The 22,527-nt window shown below is 48.4% G+C and overlaps 1 protein-coding gene across 1 annotated transcript in view; it reads left to right on the top strand.

The window, feature by feature from the left end:
- The window catches only part of DSCAM (DS cell adhesion molecule), a 300,871-nt gene that overhangs the window by 188,977 nt on the left and 89,367 nt on the right, over positions 1 to 22,527 (top strand). Inside the window, exons 12-16 of the mRNA XM_087817830.1 lie at positions 10,742 to 10,938; positions 11,926 to 12,022; positions 12,583 to 12,711; positions 14,419 to 14,586; positions 22,196 to 22,266. Coding sequence (XP_087673956.1) covers positions 10,742 to 10,938; positions 11,926 to 12,022; positions 12,583 to 12,711; positions 14,419 to 14,586; positions 22,196 to 22,266 — 662 coding nt within the window. The remainder of the gene's footprint in view (positions 1 to 10,741; positions 10,939 to 11,925; positions 12,023 to 12,582; positions 12,712 to 14,418; positions 14,587 to 22,195; positions 22,267 to 22,527) is intronic.

The following is a 22,527-nucleotide window of genomic DNA, read 5'->3' as shown; positions in this document are numbered from 1 at the left end:
GATTGGCGGTACCTGGCTGACGTCCCGAGATGTGAGGCTGCAGCTGAAAATGGGGGGGGGGGGGGGGGCAGGGTGTCAGAGCTTTATAACAAATCAAATCGTCAGAGCAGCCCAAGCAGATGTGATCTGCAGGGTGGAAGTGTACAGAGGAGTGGATGCTGAGAGAGAGAGATGGGGAAGCGCTGATATGGGCAGACGTTCCTCATACAGAGTCTGGAAAATCAGATACAGCTCCTCACTTATTCCTTCCTCTTGGTGTCATTTTCTTCAAACTTGACACCATCCTAGACAGGTCCAGGCTTGGCCGCATACCCTGCAAAGCCTCTACTCCCCCTCCCGCATGGCTTCCTTAACAAGCTCCTGCCACAGGCTGCTGTCACTGAGGAAGCCACATGCTTCATCAGCCGTAACAGCCAGCTCTGAGAGTCCCTGACTCCAGAGATGAGGGGACAGTCATCGTCCCAGTGGCTCCAGGCAGGCTCGCTAAGCTCTCAGACCTCATCTCTGCAATTAGTGCTGATTGCAACGTCTCAAAAGTGTGCCCCTCATTGAGCTCTCAGCTTTCCTGCACTTAGAGCTTGTGGAAAGCAGTCGCAACAGTCAGACCTTACTGGGGGGGGGGGGGGGGGGGCTGTTTGTTCTGAGGGATTTTCCTTAGTCTGAGATGGAGGGCTGATGCCTGCCACCAGCAAACGTTTCTCAGATCACCCTAGATGTCAGACCAGCCTGCTTTGTGTCGCTGTTTGGTTTTAAATTTGAGGGTGAGAAGATGAGGCAGGAGCAGGCGCAGGGGAAATTTTCCAGGGAGAGGCTGCAGCTGCCTGCCCGCGTCGGTGCTGCACGACCCAGGGGGACTTCGGTTGGTGCTGAATTGGACCTTTGTATAAAGAACAGTTGTCCAAGGCTAACTATAATGTGTTCTCACCATGTCCTAATGTTCCTTCACGTGCAAGATGGACAGGAAGGATGTTTTGTGTTTTTTAATTTTTGCAACCACAGTTTACACTTGATACCATCCCATGCCAGTTTCAGATGCACAGCACAGTGGCCCGAAACCACGCACTCTACAGAGTGGTACCCCACTGTCCCAGGCAGCGGCCTGGAGCCACACCCCACTGTCTCAACATCATTGACTATATTCTCTAGGGAAACCAAAGAAGAAAATAAACAAATGGAACTACATCAAACTGAAAAGGTTTTGCACAGCAAAGGAAACTGTCAGCAAAATGAGAAGACAGCCTACTGAATGGGAGAACATATTCACCAACGATGCATCAGATAAGGGGTTAATATCCAACATTTATAAAGAACTCAGACAGCTTAACACCAGGAAAACCAACAACCCAATTTAAAAAGGGTGCTTCTTGCCTTGCCGGGCAATGTGAGGTCCTGGGTGCTGTTGCCAGGCACCAGGACCCCCCTGCAGGCTCCGTGCTTCCATGTTACATAGAAAAGGTGAAATGAGGTGAAACCCCCTGCGCCTGTTGCACAGATGCTCTCCAAATCGGATGGAGAGAATGGTGCTACAGTCTTTCCTCGTGGGCCGCTACATGTGAGCCGGTCAACCTCCTTGCACGTGCCTAAGTACTTGGAGACACCCTTAAAGATTCCCTATACCTGCTTTATATAAGCATCAGGGAAATCCACAGTATCAGTCTTCATCTATGAAGGCAACCCACTGGGGATTCCATGAAGAGGACGATTTCCAAGTAACACTTCCACAGATCGCTCCTGTGGCTGTGCGCTGAGACGCAGGGCCCGCGTCCCTGTGCAGGGTGCTCAGTGAGAACCGCGAACTTCCCGTGTGCACTGCTTGCCACCGCTTTTTCGTCAGGGCTGAGTCTTCCTGGTGGGTTTCTGCTTCATTTAGAGCCGTCAATACCTCAATTAGTGCCTGCTCGCCTCCCCGGAGAGGGACGGTGACACATGTCGCTTCACAAGCCTCTGAAATCCGAAAACCCCCGAGAGCCACTAGGTCATAAAATACCTCCTGATTAACAGTGCTGCTTGCCAGGAGTCCCTCACTCCTCTCTACCTCTCCCTGGGAAGATTTATCAGCTGCCACAAACAGAAGAACCAAGAGTGCCGCCTGCTAGCAGTTCCGCTGAAAATATCCCACAAATGTGCCAAGTGAGGGTCTACTGATGTTATGCCTGGATCTGAAGCTCATAAGCCCACAGCATAAAGCAAGAGAGAGTGCCGGTGTTCAGTGCATGTGTGTGCAGGCGTGCTGGTGTGTGTGTGTGTGTAAGGCATGTTTGTGTGTACAGGTGTGCTAGTGTGTGTGTGTGCAGATGTGCTAGTGTGTGTGTGTGCAGATGTGCTAGTGTGTGTACGCAGGCATGCTAGTGTATGCAGGCATGCTAGTGTGTGCGTGCTTATGTATGTGTGTAGGCATGCTAGTCTGTGTGTGTGTGTACAGGCATGCTAATGTGTGTCTGTGCAGTTGTGCTAGTGTGTGTGTGTGTGTGCGCGCGCGCGCACTTTTGTTCTGGCGTATTTGCTCCTGAGCTAGGACACGATCTCCAGCCTTTAGGACCATTAATCTTACAATTCGGTGCGTGAGGAGAATTTCCCCTGCTTTGAATTCAGAAGGCAAAGGCAGCGGGATCAGGCTCCCCCAAGGCCAGCTCTAGCTGTTGCTTGTTTTTCGGAAGAGGTGTTTCTGTCTCTGCAAACTGGTTATTTTGTCTCTCCGTAGCCTCTCTCCGCCAGCCATTGTTTCAGCAAACCTGTAAAATAGGGCATGAGACCACCTGAGCACTTTGGGTTTTTTTCTTTTTGAGAGAGAAAGCTCTTAAAAAAGAGAAATATATATAACAGTATATTTATATCCTAACAGATATTATTAAAAATACATGTCAGCTTGGCTTTCATATAAAACTTCGGAGAAAGAATTTAAAATAATTCAAAATCTCTAGTGGTCCAGGAATTGTCATCTATGCCTCCAACACACTCACAGATGTGCTCATGTTTACACATCCATGCAGATGTATATAGTCAGATTGTGTATACAGTTCAAAACCAGGCGTGACCAATCTCGGTTGTTTAAGGACGCACACCCAGGTGGAAAAGCACGCATGGTCTGCCTGCGTTTCCTGGCTCTGCCACTTACTGCCTGCGCGGCCTTCAGTGAGACATGCAGTCTGTCTGTGCCTCGCTCAGTGACTGCACTCCTAGAACAGGTGTAATAATGGCACCTCACTCCTATGGCTGCTGTAAAGATTAAAAGCTCATAAAGCTCTCAGTATAGGATTTAATACCTGTTAGCTATCATCATCATCATCATCACCATCACACCAGGCACCTTTAAAAGAACTTGATGGTAGCATAATCAAATGAGAAAGACATGCAGGAAAAATGCTAACTAAATTAAATAAGCCAGATATTATCACCAAATCCAGGTGACCAAATTAAGAAGAACACATATGCAGTGGATGCAAGTGAATGGGAACCTGTCACCAGTGGCCAGATGAAGAGGGGACTGTGGGAGTGGATAGTAACGTGGCATGAAGACCAAGTGGTCAATTGGCTTCAAAGAAAAGGTGAAATGTCAGAAATTTAAAATCAGGTGGGGCTGCAGGATCAAAGTCTTGGGCGCTGGCCCATCTTACACAAGACCCTTCAGGGAGAAGAAGCCTCTGGTGTGCCCTAAAGGCGGAGGTGGCTTGAGCACAGCTGCCAGGAGACCCTGTCCTGAACGCCAGAGCACTGGTATTAACAGAATGTGAGACCTGTCACCACCAGGAGCATTAATGGGGATGTGGTTATCTTCTCTCTCTCTGCTTCTCCGTGTTAAACAGCTATACAGAAAGCACCTGCTCAAAAGTTAGAAGGTGGCATTGGACCTATTCTGTGTATCCATCCCAGGCCATTGGACACTGCTGGTTCTGTGTCCATGGAAACTTCTTGCCTTCCAAGAACTATATCAGACGACTTTAGAAGGCAGAAGGCTTTACACGTCCAAGCTCCTGCAACAGGGTTGCTGGCCATCCTCGGATTCTAGGAGACCGCTGGCCAGACACTCGCATTCCTCACGGTGCTCTCCATGGGCCGTCTGGGTGTACAGGTGACACCATGGTGGGTTTCCCTAGAGCCAGTGATCAGAGAGAAGGAACTTCAGTGCTCAAGGTGGAAGCCGCAGTCCTTTCATAATCTAATCTCAGAGTGATTTGCCACCACTTGGGCCATATACTATTGGTTACAAAGACCAACAACTGTGGTAAAATGTAGGAGGGAGCTATGAATGGTTTGCATACCAAGATTCAAGGATCCCTGGGGGTTGCCTTGGGGGATGGCTAACACACCATGGGTGTTTTTTTTTCTAATTAATATTCTGGACCTCATCCATTTTTTCATAATAATGTAGTCTATATTCATACATTTTTTATTTTTTTTACTATCACTGATTGCAAGAAATCAAAGTCTACGTGCTACTTTTTTCTACCTAATTATTAAGAAGTTTTATTGTTAGGCAAATATAGCATCTATGTGCATGACCAGACAAGAAAAAAATAAAGGAAGAAATTACCTACATATATCTATGTGAATTGGAAGGGAAATAATGTTTTTAGTATTTTGGGGTTAACTACTCACACTTGTCATGCAAAATAATTCAACTTTCTTCCAATAATGTGACTTGAAACAAGTTCAGAGTGAATATAATATAAAACCTAAATGTCCTCCGTGTTTACGCTGACACAATTAATCATGTCATGAGGCCCTGGCCAAGCTGCCAGGAAGTGGAGATGCTGTCAATCTTGCTAAAGTTTAACATCAAATACAGCCCATGGTCTCTCCGAAGCACATATTTGATTAATGGTTATAATCAAAGTAACTTCATTATGTAAGCCCAGTAACCCAGCCGAGGAGATATTCTGGTGTGTGCTGAGGACTGATTAATTCCTGGCTGGAGAACTCATTTTCTTTATGGGGATTAGAGCGGCCCAGCAGGCAGCCTCGCTTGCTGGAACTTGCTTGAGCAGTAAGTATGTGGACGGGGGACTGTCTGATTCTGCAGCAGTGGCCGCAGCACTCTGCTTCTGGGGGGGTCTTTCTCCCCCACACTCGCTGAGACAACCTCATTAATCCCCATCAATGCCTCTGGGCTGCTGGTCTCATTGCTCTTACAGAGAGGAAGTGAGAAGAAGCTGAGGGGCACAGGGCCCAGAGGGAAGACCCTGGGCCTGCGAGGGCCTGAGAAGGTGCATCTCCTGGCCAAGTGCCGCAGACATTGTCAGGAAGGATGCTTTGTGCACCAGTGATCTCAGCAGCCTGAGTCACAGCAGCCACAGCGGAGGCAGCCCGAGAGTCCATCAGTGGACGGTGGATGAATGAAATGTGGCCTGTACACGCCATGGAGTATACTCAGGCCCAGAAAGGAAAACAGTTTCGAGACGCACCATAGCGTGCTCTGTGAAATAAACCAGGACAAAGGACAAATACCTCATGGTTCCTCTTATCGGAGGCCCTAGGGTGGTCAGATTCATAGAGACAGAAAGTGTGGTGGTGCCAGGGGCTGAGGAGCAGAGAGCAGGGAGTAGGTGTTTAATGGGGACAGAGTTTGAGTCGGGGGAGATGAAAACTTTCGGAGATGGTGGCACACGGTGTGGATGCACTGACTGCCACTGACCTGTATGCACATTTAAAGTGGTTCAAACAGTGGGTTTTATGTTACGCGTGCTGAGACTATGTGTTCACAGTGACTGGGAAAGGCAGCTGTGGGCTCCTTGCCGGCCCCCAGGTGATGCAGGGATAGGAACTGCAGTTATAATGACAGATCATGTTGACAGGCAGCGCTGTGTTAGAAAGGGGACCAACGGCTTCTCTCTTAGGGTCTGCCTTTTGTCGTCGTGGCACCAGAGAAAGAGGGGCCCCTGGGTCCCCATTCTACCTTTATGACTGGTTCGTGATGCCCACGTCCTACGCAACACACTGGCTCCTCTCAGCTTCTTTACTTTCCCTAGGTGACCAGGCTGCTCTTGTCCACCAGTCACAGTCGCAGCTGCCTAGGAACTCACCAGCCTCCAGGACAGTGACCGGGATGTGTGACCAGTGCAGTGACGTGGGTGCCTGAGTCCCTGGGCGCCCTGCATTTGGAGTTTAATGGTTTTCAGCTGCATCTTGAAATTGTTAATTCTTTCTTTGAATTTGTGTTTTATGAGTGACATCCAGGGGAACAACAGGGCATGAACTGGGGACTTGGAGCCTTAGCTGTGGTGTTATCCCACCTCCGGCCACCTCTGGCCCCCCAGAATAGATGCTCAGGTGCCTGCTGTCCCCCTCCCTGGGCCCCAGGCCTCCACTTCTCTGCACCCGTCCAGGAATCACTGTGATTTTTCACCCGTGGGGACCTGGGTGTGTGCTGGAAGATCCAGGTCGGACTTCATGGTGGCAGCCCTCCCTGCCCGGAGGCAGCAACACCACGGAGCTTCCAGAGGGTGACTCTGGGAGCCTTGGGTCATCCATCCAAACTCTGGGAATGGGAGTCACCTGGTGGGAGCCCTGGAAGCTGATGGGAACCACATGTGTACATGCCAAGTCTCGGGTCAGGTCCTGGGTGCCCAGGAGGGTCAGCACTCACCCAGCCCCAAGCCCGAGGGAGCAGGACATTAGATAGAAACTGTAAATCACTGTGACATGTGGCAATGGAGGCCTCAGAAGAAAAGAACAAGCGTTTGATTTCAGAACTTTAATGCGACCCTCCCCCTGCCATTTGAACAAAGGGCTCCCGGTTGTCACTCTGCCGCGGGTCCTACAAGTCCTGCTGCCAGTCCTGCCAACATCATCTCTCAAATACTCAATTGGCTTGTGGAAGAGAAGCTGGGGTGCTACTTTAGGGCTGAGGAAATGGAGCTGTCAAGGAGGTCATGGGGAGTCTCTCTAGATGGATCCAGCCCCAGAGAGAGAGGCTTCCAAGGAGGCCCTGGCTGCCCCACGGCCCTGTGGTTGGAGGCCCTGTGCCCGTGGACCAGCCTTGGTGCTCCTGTAGGGTAGGCAAGGAGGCTTTGCACTTGGACTCAGAAGACCTGGGCATCAGCTAGATTTGCCATTTAGAAGCTGCAAGGCTTTAGCCAAATACTCACCTCCCGATCCTGCTTCAGTGAGACGCAGTGTTGAGAGTTCCCTTCTCTGCCGAGACCACGCGTGCTGCTGTAAGATCACGCGTGTAAAGTGATCTGAAACGTGAAGGATACAGCAGCGCAGATGTATTATTTACCACGTGTGGCTCAGCCTAGGCCCGCTGGCTTCCCCAGACCCGGGAAGAGTCATTATCAAAGGGATTAAAGAAGCCAGGTTTACTGCATTACTCTATAGTGATATTGATGCTTTAAAAACCTTACTGACCAGCCAAGCGTAGCTCAGCAATTGAACATCAACCTAGGATCCCGGCGATCGGGGTTCAATTCCTGGTCAGGGCACATGCCCGGGTTGCGGGCTCCATCCCCAGTCGGGCGTGCAGGAGGCAGCCAATCAATGAGACTCTCATCATTGATGTTTCTATCTCTCTCTCCCTCTCCTTTCCTCTCTCTGAAATCAATAAAAATATATTTTAAAAAAAACAAAAAACCTTACTAAATGACATAAGAGCTTTTGATCAGGGGTAGGAGAGGGATATAGAGGGAATGATTTCTCATTTAGCCAGTTTTTTATTTATTAATAAACGGGGGGGGGGGATAAGATGTCAAGTATGAAATGAATCCAAAAATTCTCTTACATTCTAATCTTAATTTTCAAAATAGTTTGGTGTCTGGTCCTCTTTGATCGTGTGCATATATATCTGTTAATATCAATTTAAATACAATGAATCTTCTCGGAATGTCATTTCTGTGCATCTCACACATATTTATTGCATAATTTGGAATCTACTTAAAATGCTACTTATAACTATGTTTCGGGTAATTTCCATGGCCAGGATTTCTATCCCATCGGGTTGTCGTATGGATTAAACACATGCCTGGTATGTGGAAATTTTCCTGGGACACAGTCAGCAGGCATCAAAATTAGCTATTGTTATGGAATTGTATGTGTGTGTGAGAGAGAGAAGGGGGGTAGAGAGAGAGAGAGAGCGCTAAAAATGGGGAAGGAAGGAAGGAAAGGAGGGGCTGAAGAAAGTGGGGATTAGGAAGAAAATGGGAAAGGGGAGGAGAGTTAGAGCTGGGGAAAGCCTTGGGGATCACCCAGTTGCAATGTTTCAATCACTCGTGGACTGGATCACTTGGAGAGCTTTAAATGAATCCATTCCTGAGCCCCACCCCTGCTCTCCTAGGTGTCAGATGAGAAAGCAGAGTCTCAGGGCAGCGATGGTCTTGTCCATTCGTAGCAGTATGTCCCCAGGTGGCATGAGGTTGGAGCCCAGCTGCTCCCTCTAGTGTCTTTCTCACCTCTTCTTCTGATAGGACATGGGTGAGGGGGGCGCTACTCGAACCCAAGGCTCCCAGGCCTCTAGTGCATTTTGATTGACTGAGGAGAGGACAGTGAAATAATTGCGATTCAGGCCTGTGTGCAAAATGTTCGCTATAGAACCCAGACAGTGGATATATGGCTGCTCAGCTTTCTATATGTTTGAAATAGTTCATAGTCAAATGTTAGGAGGCGATATTTTAAAAAGTAGCTGCAGAAGCAGTTGAAAATGTTTGTGTCAGATCATTTCTCCCGAACCCTCCCAGCTGGAAACCCAAGGGTCCCTGCCCCTGTGGTCCAGCGCGGGTGCCGGGACAGCCTGGTTGCCTTGTTCTTGGTCCCACTCGCTCCTCTCCCACCTCTGTTCTGATCATGACGGGGCTTGTTCTGATGCAGGGCCTTCCTGCTCAACCATTTCCAGAAATCCGGGGCATATGGAAGGCTGGTCACCCTCTACGTTGGGGGCCGTCATTGATGATGATGATGATGGTTGTAGGGTGCGAGCCATTAAAGTCAGATCCTGGTTCACTCTCGTATATGGGCCTTCGATGCTCATTCCTCCTCTCTGGTTTCCTCCTTTCTTTGTAAAATGAAGGGGTTGAACTGGGTGATTGTGACAGGCAGGTTGTCTAGCCAGGGTGCTTGGTATTTCCTTTTGCTACTGTTTCAGTGGTATTTTCAGCAGAGCTGGGGAGGGAGGAAAAAATAAAAATGCATTTGAATCAGTTTTGTGTTATTGATGGAGCCATTAAAAAAGGAGAGTATGTTTTGGAACTAATCTTTAATATCAGTGATTGATTAACATAAATTTTCTATTCTCTCTATAGCCTTGTGTTGAAAAATCAATGTATGCATCAATTATTGCTGAATTACCTGTGCAAAGATGCAGGGATGTGCTATTCATATATGTAGGTTTACTGTTATGAGTAAGATTAGTTATTGGCTTGGTAAACCCAACAGTTTATCAGTGACTCTGGTGTGTTGTGGATACCCTTTCAAATCATTAGTGTGTGACATGACCTCTTATATAGGGTTCTGGTCAATGTTAAACAACTAGCTATGGGGATGAAGGGAGGGAAGAAGCCCTGATTTCTAGCACTAGCCAGTTCCAGTGGTGTAAATCCCCCTGCCATTTCCATTTCACACTAAATAGGCAATGTCACTGGATGCAGAGTACACAATCAGCTCTCCCTGACTGGTCACAGCAGAGCCAGTGCATCATTGCATCTTTCTGCTGCAAGAAAGTAGGTCATATGAGGCTCCCTTATACCATAAGAATGCAGACTTGCTGGACATGAAGTGGCTGTTGGATGGTATCCTGATTGTGAAGGGAATTTATAAACTGATATATAACGACCCTCAGTAGGGGCAGTTTTGCAGGAGAAGCCCACAGTACGCAGTCTTTGAACAAAGCCCTCTTCAGTTTTCTTTGCTCCTGCTGGCAGGGTGGGCATAGCCTCTCTTTGGTACCAGTCCCTGTTAAATACCCCATCCACTTGTTATACTTCAGAAATCTGCGGGAAAGCACTGCTCTGGTACGTTGTCATCTCTCGGTGTCCATGACTGTGACAAATGAAAAGGTCATACCTTCTGACATCAGCATTGGGAACAGCCATGATAATGATCCATTTTTAAAAAATATTTTTTTATTGACTTTAGAGAGGAGGAAGGGAGAGGGAGAGAGAGACAGAAACAGTAATGAGAGAGAAACATCATCGATTGGCTGCCTCCTGCACGCCCCCTGCTGGGGATTAAGCCCACCACCCAGGCATGCGCCCCTTCTGGGAATTGAACCAGCGACGTCTTGGTGCATGGGCTGTGATGCTCAACCACTCACCCACACTGGCCGGGCAGTGATCCCTTTTTAAAAAAATCCTTAGACCATTCTTTGAAAGGGCTGAAAATATTTGTGTAGGTAAGAGAACATGGGCTTGCCAGAATACTTTTGACCAAATACAGAACTTATTAACCATTTTGGTGGGGCCTCTTCCAAAGGAGAAATATAAGTAAAAAGAAAAGCAATTTTTGCAGCGTAAGATGGGAAAAGCCTAAACCAGAGGCCTATGACTTAGTCAAGGCATGTCCTCCATGTGGAATGCAATAAAGCTTTCCATCATTAAAAAGAAAAGGACAGACAGCAAGTCCTCAAAACTCACTTAGTCATGTGTCATTTTTCTGCCACCATCCCTCTGTTTTCATCGTATTTGTGCTCCGCAGTTCCTCGAATAGATTTTATTTTGAAGAAGCATCTCTTGAAGAGTGACTTAGCTGAGTGTTATGGCGGGGCAAACCCAGAACCCTGCATTACCGAGTAACTGGCGTCCCCTTTGCGTTTCAGTTCCCGCGATGATCACGTCCTATCCGAACACCACCCTGGCCACGCAGGGGCAAAAGAAAGAGGTGAGTTGCACGGCGCACGGCGAGAAGCCCATCATCGTCCGCTGGGAGAAGGAGGACCGCATCATCAACCCCGAGATGGCCCGCTACCTGGTGTCCACCAAGGAGGTGGGAGAGGAGGTGATTTCTACCCTGCAGGTAAAGGCACGGGCACGCTGCAGACCGGAATCTGAGCTCACTGGCAGAATGAGCCTGTCTTTCCACCTAGGTGGGTGCTGGGGCTGCTACAGAGCACACAGTCTTGGGAGCTTATTTGTGCAGCGCCGTTTCTCTCCCCTTTGTTCAGGGGGATTAGTGAGCAGCCTGCAAAAACGGTGCTTTATCCTCAGTGCTACTGAGAGCAGAATTATTACGAACACGGCAGGGAACCCAACTGTAATAAAGAAGTGTGAGAAATAGAGTCTCTTAATGACAGTTAATCCTGGAGGAATGACAGCCCATGCTGTCGCAGGTTTTAACTTCCCATAAAAAGAGAAAAATATTTGCTGCTTTGGAGAAGTCCAACGTAACAAAATCCTGCCCTTCAAACAGAATCACAAAAGCTGGAAAAGAGTACTCTAGTCTCATGTTATTGAGCACAACTGGTAGTTAATTGAGTGATGCTTTTGGTGCGGGGAGAGGTGATGCTGAGCACACACGTGGGGAAAAGGCGTGCGTTTGAAGCGCGGCGTTGGTTCACTTACCAGGTCCAACCCTGCAGTCCCAGAGTCAACCTCTAATGAGGGTCCTTCGAAACCGAGGCTTTAATGCAGTATTTATAGATCTGTTTCCTTAGCCAGAGTTCCTTTGGATGCTTTAAAGGCAGACTATGGGGGGAAAGTATGTGTGGCATATGTATCACCTTGACCATGACGTTCTACATAACGTCTGCATCCAATCTAACCAATCAGTCGCTGACGTCACTAACGTACGCGGAACCCGTCCGTCTGCCCTGCTGTGCTGAAATGATTTGCTGTCAGACGTGTGTGTGTATGTATGTGTGCGTGCGTGTGTGCGTGTGTGAGCACACACTCTGGGGGTGGGAGGAGGGTGAGAGTGGAGAGATTTTTACAGCCCAAACCCTTCGAATTGCCCGTTCCCTCCATGGTACTGGATGAGATGGATTTCTTTCTGCTTTACACATAGATTTTGCCGACGGTGAGAGAAGATTCTGGCTTCTTCTCCTGCCACGCTATCAATTCTTATGGGGAGGACCGCGGAATAATCCAGCTCACAGTGCAAGGTAGGAAGGAGACAGCAGAAGAGGGGGAAACACAGCTATTTCAGGACAGTAAGTACATGCCCAGGCGCAGGCACCTGTGGACTCAGCTTGCTATTAATTCTCCCAAAAGCTGACTATGTGAAAGCAGCATTTGGCAGTGCCTGTGAATACATCAGGGTGCAGCCCAAATATGGAACCAAGTCCTGAAAGGACCTGGGTCAGATGACTGGGCAGTAGGTGCCTTCCCTGCTCAATTTTAGGAACCCTTGCCCTGATCCATCCGAATGAAAAGACCAGTTTAACTTTGACGTTTAACTCAAAATGGCTTTTGAGTTATAGATTCCTGACTAGAAGAGCAGTGTTCAAACCCTCCAGGTTTGGCCCCGCTCTGCACGTGCTCGGAAGATTGCCAGTCTGGGAAAAGTGAAATGTCTCCTCCCTAGAACGAGATTAGGAGAAAAAGTGCTTTCCGGTAGAAAGCATCTTCCTGTGAAGGATGCTGACAAAGCTCCTGGGAACCCCACTCAGCAGTTCCCAGCACCTCAGGCCTGAGCTAACCCCATGTCCTGTTGATTGCACAGAGCCGCCTGACCCCCCCGAAATCGAGATCAAAGACGTGAAGGCTCGCACAATCACCCTCAGGTGGACCATGGGGTTTGACGGGAACAGCCCCATCACGGGCTACGACATCGAGTGCAAAAACAAATCAGGTAAGGCCTTGATTTCCTCCGGCTCCACTTGCACTTCAAGGCGCCCTTGTATTTTCCTCCGTTTTTATCGCTTTTACCTGTGAGAGTAAACCTGGGCTTACGGAAACTCAGAGGGCTTTCTGCCCAGTGCGTCTCTTTTCTGGCTCGAAGTCCCCCACGCTTCCTCCGTGGAGTTTCTGTGTCCAGTGCCCCTCGGTGGCTCAGCTCTGCCTGGGGCTGGTTAGCACCTTTCTCTGCATCTTGCAGTGTCTGGGTTCCCGCTCTCTCCCTAGATGCCTCCTCCAGAAGGCCTGGCTTTCTCTCCCTGGGACAGGGGCTCATACTTGTGCGTCATTTCCTCGGCACTAGCATGCCTCCCCCTCGATAGCCCTCTCCTGGGCCACCTTGTCCCTGTCCACTGCTTTTCTCCCGCATTTTCTCTTTTTATGTCATGTTCTTCCACCTTCAGTCCTCTTGACCCAAATGATACTTTTTCTTTTAGCTGGAACATTGTTAGTTTCTATTATGTTTTATTCCCTGATAAGTTAGAACAAAGGTAGGCTTGAGGCCACATGTTTTTTCTGCAAGTCCAGAAAGTCTCTTGCATTTGTGGTGCCTCTGGGCAGAGCAGCCCTCTCACTGTCCGCAGTGGAGGTTAGTGTGGAACGGGGTGTGGGGCTGCTCCCGGCACTCAGAGGTCTGTGTGTTTGCTATTTGTTTATGCAGCTGTTAAACATGCGTGTATTATTTGTCAGGCTCTGTGCGAGCACTGAGGATATAGCATTGAACATGGCAGGCATGGGCTCCATCCTCATGGTGCTTCAAATCCAGCTGGGAACACAGAACCTCAATGAAATTCTTAAAAGTGTGATGAGCAGCAGGCAGGAGGACCCTGGGTGTAGGAGTGTGTGAGCGTCCTCTCTGTCCCCCATCTCAGGGGTTCTTTTTTCTACAACCAACATCTCTTGGTCACTCACTCCCCATCAGCACCTGCCCACACTCTTTCTAAAATAAGAACCATTTCCTGACGTTCTCATGTTTGGCCAAAGCCCTAAAATCAGCAGGTGGATATTGTCATGTCCTCAATGATAACCCTTCAAACTAGGCCTGGGCTGACTTTAAAATTAGCTGTGGTTGAAAAATAATTCCTACAATAAAGGATCTGAGACTAAATGGATTCAGAAGTTAGAATTAAGAAATACATTTGGTAAGCAGTGTTTATCCTGGAGACTGAGATTAATTTTTGTATGTATTTTGTGTTTGCCACTCTTTAGTTGGAGAAGACGGGATCTTCTTGGCTGAAGGTTTTGCTGGGTCTTAAATTTCTTTCCTTTTTGGTGGAGGGGTGTCCGAACCCTAATTCCTTTTGTTACCTTGTACAATGAGAGCGCAGGCATGGTTGTTTTCTGTTCTACTATATGAACTCCCTTCATGTCACTTTCCTCCGTGATCGCCAGTAGATCTGGCGTGTGCCTCAGAGGGCCCTGAGCGCGGGTGCCCACAGCCCTTATCCCTCTCAGTGTAGACAATGAGTGTGTGCCATCGTCCCCCTCTGATGACCCTCCCGCCAGAGCACTGGGAGCAATGCATTGAGAATTTCACTTTGAGTTGTAACTTTTCTTTCTTTTTTATTTATTTTGTTTTAAATTCCTACTTGTAAACTTTCAAAGGCAGAGGGAAAAAACTCACATCTCTATCTCTTCTTTTTTGAAAAACAAAACCCAAAAGACTCCTGGGATTCTGCTCAGAGAACCAAAGATGTTTCCCCTCAGCTGAACTCGGCCACCATCATTGATATCCACCCTTCCTCCACCTACAGCATCCGCATGTACGCCAAGAACCGGATTGGCAAGAGTGAGCCCAGCAACGAGCTGTCCATCACCGCGGATGAGGCAGGTGGGTGTGCCATGTCGGAGGCCCAGGAGCCTGGAGCTGGCTCTGGGGCCCAGATGGTTAATGTAGGATCAGGCCTTAGATGAGAGCTCTCCAGAGCTCCACACCCCACCAAAGCACAATGCTCTACCTCCTGCTTGGAAGCCACTGCCCTTCAAATAGGGCTCAGCTCAAGGTTCTCTTACCCAAGACTTAAAAGAAAGACACATGGCACTAACCATCTAGTGAGAGTTAAAGAACCTTGTGTTTTTACAATTACTTTGATTGGATGCATGGAATCTAGGTGGATAAAAGAACTGTGAGTGTATGTCTTGTGCAAGACCCTGGGCTCTCCAGGTGAGGGCAGAAGACTTACCCAGGAAATGGCAAGAATATGCTCTATGTGGGCAGTTGGGGAGGTGGTAGAACAGATTATTTCATTGACTTGGAATGTCAGTACTTCTATTTAAACTTTATTGCTCTTTTTCCTATTACAAAGTATTTCATACTCGGTATTAAAAACTTAGAAGATAGACATAAGCGCTTTGAAGAATGCGAAACAGGTTCCATCATCCCACCACCTAGAGCTATCTGTGAACATGTTGCTATCGCCTGCTAAATCAGTTTTGTAACCCGTTTCATCACCCACACACGTATGCATGCACACTTACCCACACACACACACTCAGATGCAGGCACACACAGCTGTGCACACAGCCTTCAACACCGTGGTCCACTCATGGCTACCAGGGGGTGAAATTAACTGATTTGTAGAGGACTGAGCACTTAGGCAGTGACCACAGATGCTGACTGACAACCCCCCTCCTAGAAGGAGAGGAGGAAACAAGGTGCCCTTGGGCTTTCCTGGGGAAGGAAAGGTAAGGAAGCAAAGCCTGGCTTATCTCTTGGGGGAGCAAGAGTGTCTGGTCCCCAAAGCAGGCTTTTCTTTTCCTGCCAACAATCAGAGCTAATCAGCCACTACCTAGTGCTGCGGTGGAGTTGAAGCTTAATCTCAGATCCCCAGTTCTCTACCACCAAGGTTAAGGCGATCATTCCCACATGATCAAGTGTCCAGCATGAGGTTTGGCTCCTCTTTCATGGTTGTTCTTGACTTCCTTCCCACCACCTCCCTCTCTCTTCCCCTCATCAATGGCATCACAAAAAGACATCACTCTTACATATCTCCTAAGTACTTTTTGACAATTTGTAAAGTAACTTCACCATTTATTTAACCAATTCCATCGTGTTAGGCACATCAGTTGTGTCCAGTTTTTCATTATTATAAGCACAACTGTGATGAACGTCCTTGTGGTATAACTTCTGCCATTTTCAATATTATTGTCTTAGGTTAAATAGCAAGAAGTAGGATTTCTAGATCCAAACAAATGCGAAAGTTAACTCTTGATATGTGGAGTCAGTATGGTCCTCAGGAAATAGGTTAAAATATGCAATTCTTCCTGAATAGCGATGAGCACTCATTTCGCAGCCCTGGAACATAACAGTTGCTGAAAGCTGTTCTTGAGGGAGGTGGGGCAGCTTTATGCGCAGTGTCTGAGGACGAGCCCTCTCTGATACTCGGACACTCTGCGTGATTTCTCATCTGCAAAATGGACATCACGATGCCTTTCTCCTTACCACAGACATGTTGGATACGTGAGAAAAATTCCAAGCTTTGAAAGTACTTTCCATTTCTCAGAAGTAAAGGGAAATGAGTGTGTGCATGTTCATGCGAAAATGGGATCTTATTTAAATATTTGTATCTGAAAAACCCACTAATTTCCTGGAACTTCATTATGCTGGATGTTTAGGGGCAATAAGCTGCCCCCAAAATGTCACCTGATGCAGTGCTCGACCCTCTTTCCTCGACAACCTTCTCAAGGTAACTAGATTTTTCTGGTGGTGCCGTTTGGGCTGCTTTCTGCCCGCCATTGTGAATGCTGGTGTTGCTGCTTTTTATTTCGTTTCCTCGGCGACCCGGCTGCAGCTGGCAGTTGCCATGGCAGCGTTTCTCTGCAGAGCAGGAGGCCAGGTGATCAGCCCTCTGGTCAGCGGTCTGCAGGCAGCTCCCCGGGATCCCTGTGGACAGGCCGACGCAGGAACCCCGTCTTGCTCCCGGAGCTGGCCCTGTGATTGCACCGGGCTGCTGGCGGCCCCACCCAGCCTCACCCATTGACTGGTCAGAGGAGCGGAGGGAGAGCATGTGGAGAGGAGCAGCCTTGAGCAAAGCGAAGCCCCACACAGAGTCTGTCTTGGTCTCGGTGCCCAGGTTTGCGGGACTGAAACGAAAAGCAGTTTCCCTCGTGTCACTCACACAGAATGGAGGGCAACTCCCCTGCTACCTGATCCAAGACGCCCTCACGAGAATTCCCCAGAGGCCACTGGTTACTCCTGCCTCATATGGGCAGGGACGCCCAAAGGTGTGGCCATCTCGAGGTGACCATTCCCCACCCAAACGGCCCCCTTCCCTAGGAAATCTAAAAGAAAACATGATCATCTTTCAAGCAGTGAAAATGGTTGGGTAGAAGCTTCTGGAAACCCACTCATCTTTATGGTAATATGGTGCCCAAGTCTGGAGCACCTGAGGACACCCCTCACTCCCCACCTGGCTGGAAGAGTGTGTGAGGAGCTTAGGTCTGCATCTCCCCCATCCTCCTGTTCGAACTGCACTGGATTCCCTGGCCCATCAGTGACAGCTGGCCTTTCCTGCCCCCCTCTGCATGTGTGCTCTGTCCCCTGTCCAGAAGACCCTTCGAGTCAGTGTCTGCCTGCCTGTACTCTTCCTTGAAAAGCCAGGTCAAGGATGTCCCCCAGTGTGACACTTTCTCCAGTCTCCCTGGATGGCCTGGGTGCCCCCCAGCCCCTGCTCTGAGTGGGAGTCTTTCTGACAGTGGCCTCGGAGCCATATAGTCATTTCTCCATGGCTATGTGCTAGTCACGTTTCTACCCCACGCGTGTGTCTGGCACAAGGGAGACTGCTCGGTATATGGGTGGAATCTTCATATATACGCCTCGCAGAGTTGTCCTGGAATAGGAGTAACAGTGAGCATTGTGTGTGTGTGTGAGATTGTTGAGAAACAATATATGGGGGATCAAACCCGCACTGAAGCTTTGCAGGATCCCATAGAGAAAGAAAAGTAGAGGAAGGCAAAGCGTAAGGCTGGAAGGTGGGGGGGCACCCGTCGAAGCTCCAGCCGGGGCCACGGGAAGCATCCGAGCCTGATGCCGGGCTGTCCCCCGTCCTGAGGGACAGAGCAGGTCCCCGGCTGTACCTGCGGCACCCACAGCGGGCAGGCCTGTGGGAGGGTGTGAGTTGCGTCCTCCGGTTGTTGTACAGGTCTTTACAGTTAGGTGTCAGTTTTTAAAATCTGGAAATTTCAAGTCAAAACCTAAATTTTGAATTTCTCTTTCGGCAAGAATCAGCTGCAGCTAAGAATATAGTGGTTACCCCTTCGGCCGGCCCTACGTCCGAATTGACCATCATCTCCATCGTGCATTCATTCAAGGTGTCAACAACTAGAGCTCATGGGCCAAAGTCCACTTACAATTCTTGAGCTAAGAACAGTTTTTACATTTTGAAAAGAAGAGGACAGCGAGGCGTATGAGACAGAGACCGCGTGCGGCTCACAGAGCCTAAATGTGCACCCTCTGTCCCCGTACAGAAAAGGTGTGCAGACCCCTGGTCTCGGTCTTGCCATGTGGCATCTGGGTCATGGATTCCTGCCGCACCATCAGCCACTGCACAGCTCAGCGCAGAGCACGGCCGTCTCCGCAGCGCCCACAGCGCCCCGGGGGCTTTCGTGGGAGAGCACCGAATGCGTGATCATACGCGCTCATGCACTTACCTCGGGCCCAGCCGAGAAGCAGAGACCACGTGTCTAGCTCACTCTTCCCGACTCCCCTCGCCCCCCGAAGAGAAGCTGAAGATAAAGTGGGGACTCTGCCGAGAGTTAATGAGAGCAGCTCCTAATGGACCAGAAGGGCACGGACTTGCCACGTTTCCCTGACACTGATCAGCATGTCACATCCACAGCTGACCCTCGCCCCAGACCAACTTCCCCATTAGCCGCTGTGCCCTGGTCATGTGTCACAGTGCCTGTGACAAGAGTTCAGGGTGGCTGATCCCTTCACCATTTTCATTATGCATCAGCCCTTAGAACGTGCAAGTTCAATTAGGCAGGAGCTCTTGAAAAACCACTGAATTTTCACAGATGCGGCAGAAGATGGCAGGTCAGGATTATGGGAGGGTCACCGCATGGAGTTGTTGGGTTTGCATTGGATCCAGTGTTAAGTTAATGGTCTTTGCATCGTTTCCCATCACGTTTCAGAGCAGCAGCCCTGGTCCAGAAGAAGAGTTTCCTGTGTGCTGAGAAGGTGGGGATAGATGGCGGTGCTTAAGGAGTAAGATGTTTACAATAAACACATGAATATGGGTGCACATTGGCGCAGTGTGACATCCACTCTGCCCTTCAAGGAGAGAGCTGGATGCACAAACTGCCCACGGAGAACCGGGAGCACCCTAACCTGAGCCTTCAACAATCTGTTCCCATCGTCTTTTCCCCCAGTTTCCACTGGAAATTAAAAAAATCACTGACCTCCTCGATGTTTCTCACTCATGCTGAGGATACTCTGCCAGCTCTCCTGGAATGTTCTGGAATATTCTGGGTGGTTCTGCAATGTTCTCCCGTCTCCTTCCATACCTCCTTCAAGTCTTTGCTCAAACAACATCCTTTCAATGAATCCTACCCTGACCCTCTTCCTCGTTTAAAGTTCAACGCACAGTCCACTGCCACACTGGGTCCCCTCCCTCCGTTAATGCTCCGCTTTTTTAAAATAGCATCTATTACCATCGGACACACCGTACAATGAATTGGTTTATTTTGTTTATGATCTATTTCCTCCTCCCACAGGGGCAGGAAGAGTTCCTTGTTTTGTTCGCAGCTATATCCCACTTAGAACAGTGTTTGGCATGTAATAGGTGCTAAATGAATAATAGTTTAAATAATTTAGCTACTTATTTGACAAATAACTATTTATATGAAGTTATCCTTTCTCTCTCTAGGTGCCAACTCTTCCTGGTTTTTTTATTTTTACTGAGCACAGTCTTGGTCTTCTTTACCAAGCAAAGAGCATTCCTCTCGTCCACAGTATTCTATCAGAGAGGACCACGTGGTTGTGGGATCCTGCTTCGTCCCTCTGTCCACCTTTTATCCACAATTGTACCCCAGTCTGTGCTTGGTTTCAGACCTGGCACATAGCAGAACCTTAGTAGATTCCCCAGTAAGGGTGGTTCAGCCAGTGGAATGATTGATTTATGGCCAAGATTCTGGGCGATGCCAGGAGATTCATACCCAGAGGAGAGAATATTTTGAGGCCAGGGAGCAGTGCTGAGGCTGAGGCTTGGTGTCGCTGGTTGGAAGTGAGAGAAAGGACAGTCCATTGAGAGGCACAAGGAAGGAAGCGGGAAGCTGAGGAGCCGGCTCCGGACGGGGGTGCAGAGCCAGCCTGGGTGACTGAAGAGGAAACGGGAACAGACCTGTGGGTCTGGCAGTTAGCAAGGGTCTGTCATCACTGCCGTTCCAGCCAAACAGAATTAGCGAAAGTTGGCTTGTCTGATAAAAACACCGGGAATGTAAACATTGTCTTTGCCTATTGCTGTTTTACTGATTGAACAGTTGGGCTTCTGGAGAAATGCGGAGATTATTTATTCTGGAAAATCGCATTCATTGTTAAGTCTTACCTCTAGTCTCCTCCTCCCATAGGGAGACGCTCAATATTATGTTTTGCTTTGTCTGAAGTAAGAAGAAACTATGCTTTCTACACATATATTACAGTTTTTCCTTCAAGAACATGTATGTGAATCCTTAAATGTCACAACAGTTTTCAGATTTAGTTAAATAAATGGATACCTAATGGCTGATCTTCAGCACTTTCAGCGTTAGAAATTCAATCTGCCTGACATTGTAATTTTACAGAAATTGTTTGTTTGCAATGAGATAAGGACCCATGAAAAAATCACAGCTCAAGAGCCGTAAGGAAAGGCTAAAATTCTGAAAGCAGATTAATTTTTTTAATAATTTAAAGTTTTCTTATAATATTTTAGAAATTTAGAGTAGAAAATTCAGTGCTGGGAAAAAAATCTCTTCCTAATTAGGTTGGCCACAGCTCCAACGTATGTCTATAGGTTGTCATCATAACATTATGATATAAATTTTATTGTCCCATTATATAGAGAAGGGGACTGAGGCACAGAGAAGTTAAAAAAAAAACAAAAAAAACACACAGCTACTAAGTGGTGGAGTCGGAATTTGAACTCAGGGAGAAAAGGGAAACACCCATCAACTTAGCAACCACAGATGGTCTCTGACTTATGGTGGTTTGACTTAGGATGTTTTTTTACCTTACGATGGTGTGAAAGCGATGCGCATTCAGTAGAAGCTGGGCCTCCACGTGTGCGTTTCGACCCTTTTCCGAGCCAGCCACGTGCTGTCCAAGACTCGGGTGGAGCTGGGCAGGTGAGGAGCCGCGGCTCCCAGTGAGCGCGCGATCACAGGGTGAGCAACCGTAGGCTACAGGGTGGCGTTAAATGCATTTTCAACTTATGATATTTTCAACTTCCAATGGGTGCACTGGGGCATAACCCCCTGATAAGTCGAAGAGCATCTGTACACCATCGTGTTGTTGCTCAAAACTTCCTCCCCTGAAGAAAGGAAAGCATTTCCCTTGACCTTGGCTCTCCCCAGTCTGACCTTTATCTCTACCCTTCCTTTCACTTTCAAATGCTTCAAAATAAGTTTACATTCACTATTTCTGCTTTCTTAGCTGCCATATGTGCCTCACCCTTCTGCAAAGGGCACCCATGTCCACAGAAATGGCCTTCACGCAGCTGTGATGGCAAAATTGTCAGTCCAGCAACACGTTTTCATTCAAAGGGGTCTCTCCCTGCTGACTCCTGGGCCACTGTTTGTTTCTGCTTCCTGGTTAGATCCCGAGCCCTGGGGGACAGGAATGCTCTCCATCCCCTAGTTCCACACGATGCATGCAGCATGCGGTACATTTCCAGTACATGTTAACCAACCGTAACTGGATGGAACTGGGATCTAGACAACCGTTAGGAATAGACTGGAGTGAGTTGCACACTTTCTTTCGCTTTCTGGCTCTGCTTCTGCCATCTGTGGTCATGGTCCCTGGTTAACAAGAAGTTTTCATTGGAAAGTATGAAGAACTAAAGCGATCAAAGAGACTCGGGCAGAAGGGTCCTGATTTTTTTTCATCTCGTTAGCTCTGACCCCAAAGCCCTGTTGCTAACTAGACTTCCAAAGGAAAGAGGCAGAGTTTCATAAAAGTAATTTCTTGTTTTACCCGTTAACTTGCACACACCTGAGGTTTATGAATCAAGTTGTCAAAGATACGGAGAGGAAGAGGGCAAGGCCAGGCCTCGAGACTCATGTTTCCCGGAGCGAGAGAGCCTGGGGTAAACTTAGTGCATAGGGACTTTGCCGGGTCGATCTGCCCACCATGGCTGAGCACGTGTGTCTGCACTGAGGTGGCCTGTCTTGGGGCCCGCGTCCTGCTGTGTAGGTGTCAGTCCGTGTGGAACTCGTTGCTAACTGGCCTGTGGGTTTTGGTCTTTCAGCTCCTGACGGCCCACCCCAGGAAGTCCACCTGGAGCCCATATCGTCTCAGAGCATCAGGGTCACCTGGAAGGTAAACCAAGCAAACTTTTGCTTTCCTGGCACGTTTCCCATGAGGGTGAGCACTTCTCTCGTGTTCAGTGTTACGATGCCGAGACACTGACATTTAGTTCTGCAAAATTAGGTGAAGAGCCCTCTTCTTAAAATCCAGTATTTGCATCCACATTTCCAATACTTTTACAGCAAATTCTACATCCACAGAGAGTGAAGATGTTGTGTCTTATTTTTATTATTTGAATCCTGATGGAGTCCTAAGTGTGGTCTCCAGACAAAC

Source organism: Miniopterus natalensis, chromosome 6, assembly GCF_054644295.1.
Source record: "Miniopterus natalensis isolate mMinNat1 chromosome 6, mMinNat1.hap1, whole genome shotgun sequence".
In the NCBI taxonomy this organism is placed as follows: Eukaryota; Metazoa; Chordata; class Mammalia; order Chiroptera; family Miniopteridae; genus Miniopterus; species Miniopterus natalensis.
Note: the sequence above shows the minus strand (reverse complement) of the source record. Positions and strands in the feature narration are given on the sequence as shown.